Source organism: Tribolium madens, unplaced genomic scaffold (assembly GCF_015345945.1).
Source record: "Tribolium madens isolate multiple individuals breed KSU strain unplaced genomic scaffold, Tmad_KSU_1.1 Scaffold_3;HRSCAF=73;Tcas5.2_LG2, whole genome shotgun sequence".
Taxonomy (NCBI): domain Eukaryota; kingdom Metazoa; phylum Arthropoda; class Insecta; order Coleoptera; family Tenebrionidae; genus Tribolium; species Tribolium madens.
The window spans coordinates 15,177,938-15,188,775 of NW_025401006.1; the positions used below are offsets into that span (position 1 = coordinate 15,177,938).

Consider the following 10,838-nt stretch of genomic DNA (forward strand, 5'->3'; position numbering starts at 1 on the left):
AAAGGAGTTGTTCAAAGTGACTACCATTTTGGTCAATGCATAACTAAAGAAACTAGAGCCAAAATAGATGGGTATTTTTTTACCCTAAACCCCACCAGTTTCGGACGCCTCTGATTAAAAATTTCTACATTTAATGTTAGAATTCGTTTAGGTGTATAAAGATTATCATCTGTACCAAATTTTGTAATTTTATCTTAAATGGTTTCTAAAATATTAGCAAAAACTTATTAGCCCCCTTCCAGGGGGTGTAGCTCCCTTACCAAGCATTTTTCGATCATGTTTATAGGAAACTTTTGTCTTAGAATTGAATATCCTATTACCTGTTTAAATTTGTAACAATAAAAACGGAACACCTTGTATATATTTTTTAGATAAGAAAAAAACAAGCTTTTTAAGAATGACATAGCCATTTATGATTCCTATTTAAAAAATACAAGGTTATTTTATTACGGCTAAACAAACAACTGAGAAAAATTGTTAACTACATTATTAAATTCTACGTAAAAAAGTGCCTGTATAATGTCTTTATTTCAAATCTGTGTCTTCTATAATAACGAAGATATGAATTTTTTTAGATTTCGCTAAAATGTCAATTTTTGTCTACAAGTCGAAAACAAAAGACGATATTATTTTCTCAAAAAATGAGCCCCAGAATGTATTACTCGTTTTTGGCTAAACCTCTTAGTTTCGGAGATTCCCTATTCGGACATCCAAAATGCAGCACCCTGTACAAATTACGTTGAGTTTCTTTGGTTTACAACTTTTTTCCTTTTGGTTCCATTGATTCGATTTGCGATTCTTACGTTTCTTCCGCTCGAATTCTTGTTTTATGTTATTATAGTTTGATTTATACCCCACATACACGAGAATAGGGCCATTGAATGAAGCTGTATCAAGTTCTCTTAACTAATATTTTTCAAATAGGCCGTTCTACAAGAGCTGTTTCGCTGAGATCAGAAAGGGCAATGAGTAGAGGCTTTCCGTCGCTAGAACTCGATACAGTCGTTGAAGAACGTTCCGATCCGGAACCGGAAGCTACAGTCATTGAAATGATGACACCTGATGCTGATGATTCAGACAGATAGCATAAAGTTAATGATGTGTGCAGTGCTGACAGGTAATGACGACGACAAACTTGACAATTTCTCTTTGCTTGAATCCAAGTTTAATTTATACAAAGTTTGTTTAAGTTGAGTTGGGTAAAGCCTCAAGCATGAAATTGCCGCTTAACTAAAACTCGAAAGGTCGCTAGAAGTATACAGGATGTTCCGTTTTTATTGTTACAAATTTGTGTATCAAAAAATGTTTTGTAAAGGAACTACAACCTCTGAAAGGGGTGCGTTTTTAATCGAAAAAACGTAAAAAAACTCTGGAAAAACTATGGAATTTAAAATTTTGTTGCTGAAAGTGACAAGAAACTTCAGCCAAAATAGTTAGTTTTTTTATCCTAATCCCCAGTTTAAATATACTATTTTCAACTTAATTTGCTAATTTTTTGGCCCATTTTGGTAAAATTTTACTTGAAAAAAAGGCATGTTTTGATCAAAAACAATTAAGATTTTTACTCAAAAATAAGCAAAAACACTAGGAGATTCCTACTCGGTTTACTTGAACAAAATGTCGCAAAGGAAAAGTGCATTTTAACTGAAAAAGTCAAAAATATTGTTATTTTCGACCAAATTTGGTCATTTTTTGTGAAACTTTTGCAAAATCTGTTTAAAAAACAGCTTTTAACTCAAAAACATGCTAAACGCTTTAAAAGGTGCACTAACTTGATGATTTTTTGCTTGTGAATAAATTTATTAGGTCACCAAAATACATCCAATAAAACAGACCAAAATAGAACAATAATTTGAATCTAGTTTAGTGATTTTGTGGCGAAATTTAGCGAAATTTTGCAAAAAAAAAGTTTTTAGCTGAAAAACATGTCAAAATAGCATAATTTTTGAACCTTTTTTTATCAAAATTTTATACTAAAAAGTTTCAAGGTTAATTGAAACGACAAAATATTATCAGTTTCGATCTAATTTGGTAAGTGTTGGTCTGTTTTAGCAAAAAAACTCAGTTTATTAGCTCAAAAATGTGTTTAACTGCTTAAAATGCAAAATCGCACAATTTTTATCGATTTTTGGACCCGTTTGAACAAAGTTTTGCAAAAAAAAATGCATTTCTGGCTGAAGAACTTTTTAAAACGCCTGAGAAAATAAAAAATTACATCATTTTCGATTTAATTTCGTGATTTTTTTATCTTGTCCCGATGAAGCTTATTCAAAATTTGAGTTTTAAAAACATGCTAAAAGGTTCAAAAAAGCAAAAATAGTATGATATTCGACCAAATTTGACCATTTTTTTCGGTAAAAAACACAACAAAACAAGTGAAACATGAATATTAAAAAAAAATTACTCAAAAAGGGTAAGTTGTACTGCAAAACGCAAGAGATCTCTTTTTAGTAAAACACTAAGGAATTTAGAATTCTTGTTTTTGAAAGTAACAAGAAACTTCAGCCAAAATAGTTGTAGTACTTTTTATCTTAAAATTGAATATTCTATCACATGTTTACATTTGTAACAATAAAAAATGGAACCCCCTGTATAATGAACCTTAATCTCAGCCAGTTAAATTAAAACAATAAACTTTTATTGATGGCTTTGTGCAGTTTTTAAAAAACGAAAAAGAAAAGTAAAATGTGTTGCAGGTCTCCCCTTTGGACAACTTTAACGCACGCACACACGTTCGCCATTGATACCAACAGCTGACCCGAGGATAATGAAAATCCTGATAATCCTGTAGTACCACAAATTATACCTTTACCCTTTATTAAGGGGTATTAACGTGATTTCCAATTTATATCAAAACTAAATTACTTTTTAATGAGATCCTGTTTATCCAGAGTACAAAAATAGACAATTAAAACCAAATTTTTAACACTTGCTTTGAAACACACCAAAACTACATCTTTTTCAAATAACTTTGTCTGGTATACATATATGCGTAGTATATATTCTTGCTTTTAGAATTAATATACATACTTAGGAATGGGACTTTTTAATAGACGTGTAATTTCCCTAAAGACTATCCTTGGTGCCAAAGTAATCGTTTTCATATTAATGTGCATCGAAGTAGTCGTTGAGAGGGATCATTTTAAGGTGGCAACCCTGCGAAAATTTAAACAATTCTAAATCTTCTCTAAAAATTATTTTCTCAAATAAATATGTGTACACCACAACGTAATTTGTCATTATTAATATGATTAAATTTGTTCTAAATGACATTAATGACACTTTTTGTGTGAATCGGTCTTTAAATTAAAGATGCATTTAGATTTCTACAACCTACTTGATGCAAATTGATATGAAAAAGAGTATAGGATTTTGTACATAAGTCTATGTTTAGAAAATTTTATACGGGATTAGGCGGACTGCAATTCCTTAAATGTTATTTTTTGAACATTTCACTTTTCTTTAACAGTTAAATAACTAATCTGAGCACTATGGAATTGTTAGTAAAAATTGTATAAAACCTACCATTCATTTCATTCGTGATGTAATATTTTGAGTGAATAAATTATATCGTTTCAATTGCCTTTTTTTCTCTTTATATGATAGATTTTTTTGACATCTTGGTAAACTATAACAAGAAAAGTACTCGAATCGCAATGCTAAAATTTGTCAATTACAGTAATTTGAAACATGTTGAGTTGGTATCGCGACACGTCCGGATATTCCTACGCAGACAGTTTGACATTTTTTGTATTGTAAGTTTTAAAATACGGAAAACAATGACATAAATGATGTTACCAACACATTCCATTGCTCATTAATACTTTTTTTTCCAGACATACCGACTAAAATGTACTTTTCCGCGACATTTCAAAGGTACTACTTTCTGGGCGGAGGATGTCACCAACCTAGTTACTTTTCTGTCACTACTATTGTATATCTTTATCTAGACTTTTTATTAAGAAACAAAAACACGGTTTAAAAACGAATACTAATTTATTAATTGTTAAAAGTACATTACACTATGACCAACTATCAACAAAAAACTGATTTTATGAAACCTAAACATCATTTTTTTGAGACTGTTGTTGTTCCAATAGTTGGGCCAACGACTGTGGTCCCTGTCCAGAAAACAAAGAATGTTGAGGCAAATGATTTACTTGATTATCCTGTGATTTATTATTCCTCAACTGTCCCACTAAATTCGGCGTCCAAGTATTCGTATTAAATAACGAGTAACCAGGAGATGTTGTTGAATTTTGCATGAAATTATCATGACTCTAAAAAAGTGCACGTGTCGTATACATTTTTTTTCCTAACTGTATTAACTTACAGGTCTTGGTGGCCCCGACTCTTTAAGCATCGTCTGTCTCATTGATAATCCCCCATTTTCATAATTCATATTAGTTTCAAGTAAGTTACTCCTACTGAAATTATTCCAAGGTGAATTAAACATATCGCCGGCTGCTTGATTACTTTGTGTCTTATTATAATCGGGCATGTAGGGCATATTATTGCTAAAGGCATAATTCATTTGGAAATTATCAGGTCGTTGGTAATTCTGTGATGTGTTAGGCCACCAAGGCGAATTCGGTTCCTCCATTTTATAGGGGTTTAAATGAAACGGAGGTGCGATGCGTTGATTGAAATTATGAGGATTTTGAAACGGAATTATCGAATTTGGTTGAGGTTTTGTTACGTTTCGGAGAGTATTGAGATAATCAGGTTGGTTGGGAGGAGGGATGGGAAAGGCTGGATGATTCTGGTTGAAGGATTGGGTCCGTAATGGGGGATTAAATTGGGAAGTGGAAGGAGAGGAAATGGGTTTGGGGTCAAAAGTGACCAATTTTTCTTTTTCTTCGACTTTAAATTTCACCTAAAATTGTGTATTTTATTATAATTAAATAAAAAACAGCGACTTACTTGTTTATTCTCTTCGATTTTTTTAAAAATCGACTGTAGAGCTATATTTTGCTTCGATCGTTTATTTTTTGAAAAGTCTTTTTTACTGTTATTTGAAGACGAACTGGAATTACTCAAATCGGACATAAGACTTGGTTCTCCCGATGATAATAATTCGCGTTCTTCGCGGGATTTTTCCAAAGAACCTTGCGGCTTTAAAATACCACCCCTTTTTTCACAACCTACTTAAAACATGACTTACAATAAAAACCAAAAACTATTTCACGCACCTTTTTTATTAGAAATTGGTGAAATATCAGTGATATGAAACGATTTCATTTCCTCTAATAAGTCATTAGTAGGATCTGGTTGGATGCAACCCGGTTCAAAATTAATTTTATCACTTTCAACACTCCTACAATTTTTTTCGTTATAAATTTTTTTAAACAAATTTACGACTTACGTTGTTATTAATTTAGTATTATTCACATCCAACTTGCTGATAAACAAACCAAAATCAATCAAACGTTGCATTCGAATTAAATTTTCGGTTTTTTCATCCTCAATATCCTTAAAATCTAACTCTTTGAAATTTTTTATCAAAGGCCGGAAACCTTGTAATAACTTATCTTCAAGAAGTGGTGTTTTTGCATCTACCAATTGTATTTATTAAAAAAATAACCCAAAATTACGAAACTCACATTTGGTATAATCGAAATTTTTCATGTATTCCTGCACATTATTCAAAAGTTTGCACAAACTCGGCCAAATTTGCAGTCGATTAGTGAAAACAATTTCATTAAGGATTTTCGATTCGTTCATAATCCAGTACGTTAGAAGTTTTACTGTATAAAAAACAATCAAAACAAGAATCATAAAATTATCATTGTACCTGCAGGAAGTGCGTAATAATCCAATAAATTTTCGTCATTTTTTAGCGTATGAACTGGAATTAAAAAAGCACTCAACGATCCAGCTAAAAGATCCAAAATGTGTTGTCTGGCAATTTTTTCATCTTTGGTCAATTCATCCGTTAAAGTTACATGTTTTAATGCGTACAAATTGATTGCAGTAATTTTAATCAATTTCTCTCTTGTAAAACTCTGAGTTGCTACTAAAGCCGTCATTGTCGTATTTAAACTTTTAACTCCTACTTCAGCCTGGGCTAAATCAGTAGCAGTGTGTAGAAGAGCATGAGTGCACAAAAAAATTTGAATAAACTCGTTTACTGTGATTTTACTATGAATTTTCTCTAATGGACTAAAAATTATTACATGAGATAAAAATTAGTTTTCCCCTCTAATACCTACTTTTCTTTATCAAGAGACGAACTTAAAGTGCTCAATAAATTGGTGGTGGATGCTGGGAAAGGATTTTTTACCGCTATTCCTCTAATGTAATAAAAGACAGTTGATAATTTATCACCTTGACTTGCTTCCAAGAGAGCTAATTGGTTGTAAGGATGACCACTAGTTGGGGACACCAAAATTGCTTGTCTGAAAAAAAACTTTAAGAATTTAGCCTCAAAAAAAAAATGTAATACTTGTAAAAATTTTCAGCTTGCTTTCTTTGATTTCTATATCTAGCAATATCTCCTAAATGTACCAAACAATATTGGCAAATATAAACACAAGATGACGATTGAGGCAAATTAAGTTCATTTGAATGATTTATTGTTTCCCCATAAACATTTCCTCGTCTTCTAAACGGTAAATCAATGTCAAATACGTTGCATAATTCATGCAAAAGCGTCAAATAAAATCCAGAAGCGGCCTCTAAACACCAAGTTAAAAGCGCCTGACATTCAGATCTTCTAGCATTCTATAAATTAACGATTATTGATTAATTGGAAAAATTGCTACAAACCTTTTTGTCGCGTGTCAACTCTTGTAATACCGAGATGTGATTTTTAAAACCGATATTCCACAAATCTTGCTCCACTTTCTTGTCTAGTGCATATTCTAAATCAAGTACCAGTGCTTGATGGTAAATATTTTGCAATTTCTGTTGATCCGTCCATGCCTGGGAATCCGATAATAAATCACTTTTCTTTAATACCTTGTTTTTTAAATCTTCTGCTTGTCTAAAATGTTTTTTTACTAAAATTAATCATCATTTTCAACAACGTACTTTAGGATTTGGACAGCTGCTTTATAACCCATTATCAATTTTAATTATTTAATTGAAAATAACAATCAAGATGTTGAAATTATTGGATATGACCTGATATCATGAAAATCCATCACAACAATAAAGTCGAAATCGAAAATATTTGCCTAAAATCTAAAGTTTTTAGAGTTTGAGGTTAAGATACGTTAAGATGACGTTTAGTGTGGAGCAATTGAACTACTTTTTATGAAAGTCATTCAAAATTATATAAAAGTGTTGTTTTGCTTTAATCTTGTTACTTATTTAAAAATATTTTAAAGTAAAAAGTATCACGAAAAAAACAATAATAATTCTTTTCCGGTACAATACACAATAGTAGTTCCACATATCGTAATAGTTCATTTCACTGGTGAAATTTTTCTAACTAGTTTTTACAAAAAATAATTAATAATTGATGTTATACCACTACTAAAATGGCTAGTTTTAAAACAGCATTTTTTTCTCTTAAACTACCAAGTCTGTTTTATAATAATACGTTTTTTAAGGTTATATCATAATTTGACTAATTTGAAATAAAACAGTTTTTTTCTAGATTTTTAATCATAAATTTTCAAGTAAGGATTTAAAACAGCACCAGGAAAAAGTAATGAGTAAAGGTCTTCCTGTGAAAAAGCCAATTGAAGGCGTCAAACACACAATTTTAATTTCATCTGGAAAAGGGGGTGTTGGCAAAAGCACCACATCAGGTTTTTAATTTGTAACAAATAACTGTGGTTTGTGTCAAAAATAATCAATTTTATAGTGAATCTTGCAACAGCACTAAAATTTATGTATCCTGATAAAAAAATTGGATTGTTGGATTGTGATGTGTTTGGTCCTTCCGTTCCTTTAATGATGAATCTCCACGAAACGCCTTTAGTAAATGACAAAAATCAAATGTTGCCCCTCACGAATTATGGCGTAAAATGGTAATTTTTGAACAGAATGTGTGTTTATCATTTTTCATAGTATGTCAATGGGTTTTCTAATAGCTGAAGGTTCACCAGTGATTTGGCGAGGTCTTATGGTCATGCAAGCATTGGAAAAACTATTAAGACATGTGGAATGGGGGCGTATTGATTATTTAATTGTGGACACGCCTCCAGGGACCGGCGATACTCACCTCTCATTGGTTCAAAATATCCCAATATCAGGTGTGGTTCTTATTACAACGCCACAACCGGCGGCACTTGAAGTCACAAAACGCGGAGCTGCGATGTATAAAAAATTATCAGTACCTATTATTGGTTTGGTTGAAAATATGGCTTCAGTGACTTGTCCTTCTTGTTACAATAAAGTTGAAATTTTCGGAGACGGAACCTCACATTTAGCCAATGAAATTGGTACAAATATTATTCAGAGCTTCCCATTGGATCACAAAATTTCGTCTAGCACTGATAAAGGCACACCCGTTGTGATAAAACACCCAGATAGTTGCCAAACCAAGGCTTTTGTGAATTTGGCAAACAAAGTTGTAGATTTTTTAGAAAAAAACAATGAATAATGAAAAATATGTTTTTATTAATCCTTGCAACAACCCATTAAACATAAAATCTATCTAAAATACATTTAAATCATAGCAATGGAAGTATAGTTGAGCATACATTTTTTGTATCCAGTACGTACGTTTTTTGTGGTTGGTCAGAATAAAACTTAAATAAATCACACATTATGTACACTTTTTAAATTAGTAAAAATACAACTTCATACAATCAAAAAAGAATAGACAGTAATATAGAAAATAAGGAAATTCTTTAAAAATGAAATTGTTCAGTCACAACTTTGCTCACTAATGACTTAAATTACCATCGTTTCTTGTGTTCGTCCATTGACACCCCTCCAGGGCCTAAATATACAATCATGAGAAGACCACCAATCACAGACAACGTCTAAAAAACCATGAAAGTATAAAAAAGTGCGAGTTTTCACTTACCTGGAAGAAGTCGTATTTCAAAAAGTCACGCAATGGCTTATATGAGGGAATGTTCCACCAAGCATTATGATAAAAGTTCAATGTGGTGAGTAACAAAACTAAAATTAAAGCTGATAATTTCGTTTTGTACCCTACTGTCACTAAAACCATAAGTGCTGACCCCAACAAATCCAACAAAATCTGTAACAAAAACAAGCAATCATGGCAAAACTCATGACATCAAAAAATCTCAAACTGTCACAATTTCTAATAAATTACAGTACAATGGCACCACCTTATAAAATCGTTATGGTACGTCATGGCGAATCAGAATGGAACCAAAAGAACCTTTTCTGCGGTTGGTATGATGCAAAATTGAGCGAAAAAGGCAAACAAGAGGCAGCAAATGCTGGGAAAGCTCTCAAAGACGCTGGTTATAAATTCGATCAAGCTTACACTTCGGTCTTAAGTCGAGCTCAAGACACTCTCCAAATCATCCTAAAAACTCTAGGTCAGTCTGATATCCCCATTCAAACAACATGGCGTCTCAATGAACGTCATTATGGGGCCCTGACCGGCCTTAACAAAACCGAAACCGCTGCCAAATACGGCGAACAACAAGTCGCAATTTGGAGACGGAGTTTTGATGTACCACCACCACCAATGGAAAACGACCATCCACATTATAAAGACATCGTATGCGATCCAAGATACAAAAACGGACCATCTCCTGAACAATTTCCCAAATTTGAATCACTCAAATTGACGATTCAACGCACTTTACCGTTTTGGAACGAAACTATTGTACCACAAATCAAAGCCGGAAAAAATATTTTAATTGCGGCACATGGTAATAGTCTACGAGGAATCGTCAAACATTTAGATCAACTTAATGACGAACAAATTATGGGACTAAATTTACCAACAGGAATTCCCTTTGTTTATATGTTACAAGAAAATATGAAACCAGCACAAGGAGGCAGTTTGCAATTTTTAGGCGATCCTGAAACGGTTAAGAAGGCCATGGAAGCAGTAGCCAATCAAGGAAAAGCTAAATAATTGCTTAATCAATATTATCGTATCAAGTTATGTCATTTAAAATCATCATTACAATCATTTTTGTTGACTTTTTTCATTGTAAACAATACCAAAGTAGGCCGTGAATTTGACAATTGTTATGGAAACGTAATTTCTTTTAAAAATCATTGTTACCAAATTAAGAAAAACAGTGACAGTTTTACATACAGTAGATTTCATTGAAATTGGCATAATAGGTGGCTATGGAATTTCGTATTTAAGTTTGTAGCCCTGGGCATAACATGGTTTATTGAAAATTGCCTGCTCGTACAGCCAGGTTCACATTCGAAAAATTATTGGAATATTATTAAAATAAAGCATAATATATTACAAAACATGGAGAAATGAGCATAACACTTGAAAAAAATAAAGTTTGTATCAACAAATTTTGAAAAAAAACAAAAAAATTCATTACAACCCTAAAAAGCCATCCTAACCCCACCATTTTTTTACAGTCAAATGCCCTTTTAATGAGCTTCATTTTCTGCAAAAATTAAAGAAATCGATAAACGGGGTGACACTTGAAAAAAATAAAGTTTGTATTATTAACGAATTTTGAGAAAACGAAAAAAATTCATTATAGCCCTAAAAACCCAACCATTTTTTACAGTCAAATGCCCTTTCAATAAGCTTCATGTTCACAAAAATGAAAAAAATCGATACACGGGATGACACTTGAAAAAAATAAAGTTTGTATTATTAAAGAATTTTGAGAAAACGAAAAAAAATCATTACAGACCTAAAAAGCCATTGTAACTCTACCATTTTTTTATAGTCAAATGCCCTTTTAATAAGCGTC

At 32.0% G+C, this 10,838-nt stretch overlaps 5 protein-coding genes across 6 annotated transcripts in view; 3 read left to right on the plus strand and 2 right to left on the minus strand.

Moving 5' to 3' along the window:
* LOC123007564 overlaps positions 1-3,570 on the plus strand; it is a 7,535-nt gene extending 3,965 nt beyond the window's left edge. Inside the window, exons 4-5 of one of the 2 annotated variants that reach the window (XM_044402934.1) lie at positions 925-1,117; positions 2,682-3,570. In XM_044402934.1, the coding sequence (XP_044258869.1) occupies positions 925-1,085 (161 nt within the window). In that variant the 3' untranslated portion in view covers positions 1,086-1,117; positions 2,682-3,570. The remainder of the gene's footprint in view (positions 1-924; positions 1,118-2,681) is intronic. The other variant, XM_044402932.1, reaches the window with a different exon arrangement.
* A 407-nt stretch (positions 3,571-3,977) lies between these two features.
* On the minus strand, positions 3,978-7,244 carry LOC123008233 (protein SMG7-like). Its single transcript, XM_044403945.1, has 11 exons — positions 7,033-7,244; positions 6,769-6,985; positions 6,446-6,723; positions 6,213-6,398; positions 5,795-6,162; positions 5,604-5,747; positions 5,366-5,555; positions 5,193-5,317; positions 4,924-5,144; positions 4,334-4,876; positions 3,978-4,280 (listed from the first exon to the last, which is right to left on the minus strand). Exons 1-11 carry the CDS (start codon positions 7,062-7,064, stop codon positions 4,062-4,064), a joined length of 2,523 nt encoding a protein of 840 aa, XP_044259880.1. The 5' UTR covers positions 7,065-7,244; the 3' UTR covers positions 3,978-4,061.
* A 13-nt stretch (positions 7,245-7,257) lies between these two features.
* On the plus strand, positions 7,258-8,566 carry LOC123008234 (iron-sulfur protein NUBPL). The gene is made up of 4 exons (XM_044403946.1): positions 7,258-7,556; positions 7,604-7,757; positions 7,814-7,979; positions 8,020-8,566. The coding sequence occupies exons 1-4, from the start codon at positions 7,485-7,487 to the stop codon at positions 8,552-8,554; spliced, it is 927 nt and encodes a 308-aa protein (XP_044259881.1). The 5' UTR covers positions 7,258-7,484; the 3' UTR covers positions 8,555-8,566.
* Positions 8,552-10,838, minus strand: part of LOC123008238 (surfeit locus protein 4 homolog) — a 4,734-nt gene continuing 2,447 nt past the window's right edge. Inside the window, exons 4-5 of the mRNA XM_044403950.1 lie at positions 8,984-9,163; positions 8,552-8,939 (exon numbers count right to left, since the gene is read on the minus strand). Of these exons, the coding sequence (XP_044259885.1) occupies positions 8,853-8,939; positions 8,984-9,163 (267 nt within the window). The 3' untranslated portion in view covers positions 8,552-8,852. The remainder of the gene's footprint in view (positions 8,940-8,983; positions 9,164-10,838) is intronic.
* LOC123008237 (phosphoglycerate mutase 2-like) lies at positions 9,165-10,089 on the plus strand. The gene has a single exon (XM_044403949.1). The coding sequence runs from the start codon at positions 9,185-9,187 to the stop codon at positions 10,019-10,021; it is 837 nt and encodes a 278-aa protein (XP_044259884.1). The 5' UTR covers positions 9,165-9,184; the 3' UTR covers positions 10,022-10,089.

Excerpts from the sequence above, each read along its gene's own strand:
- LOC123008233 (XM_044403945.1), bottom strand. The coding sequence starts at position 7,064 with ATGGGTTATAAAGCAGCTGTCCAAATCCTAAA. Across the intron at positions 6,986-7,032 it reads GCAGCTGTCCAAATCCTAAA|ACAAGCAGAAGATTTAAAAA; the intron begins GTACGTTGTTGA and ends AAAACATTTTAG. Across the intron at positions 4,877-4,923 it reads AAATCGAAGAGAATAAACAA|GTGAAATTTAAAGTCGAAGA; the intron begins GTAAGTCGCTGT and ends ACACAATTTTAG.
- LOC123008234 (XM_044403946.1), top strand. The coding sequence starts at position 7,485 with ATGGCTAGTTTTAAAACAGCATTTTTTTCTCTTAAACTACCAAGTCTG. Across the intron at positions 7,758-7,813 it reads TGGCAAAAGCACCACATCAG|TGAATCTTGCAACAGCACTA; the intron begins GTTTTTAATTTG and ends TCAATTTTATAG. Across the intron at positions 7,980-8,019 it reads ACGAATTATGGCGTAAAATG|TATGTCAATGGGTTTTCTAA; the intron begins GTAATTTTTGAA and ends CATTTTTCATAG.
- LOC123008237 (XM_044403949.1), top strand. The coding sequence starts at position 9,185 with ATGGCAAAACTCATGACATCAAAAAATCTCAAACTGTCACAATTTCTA.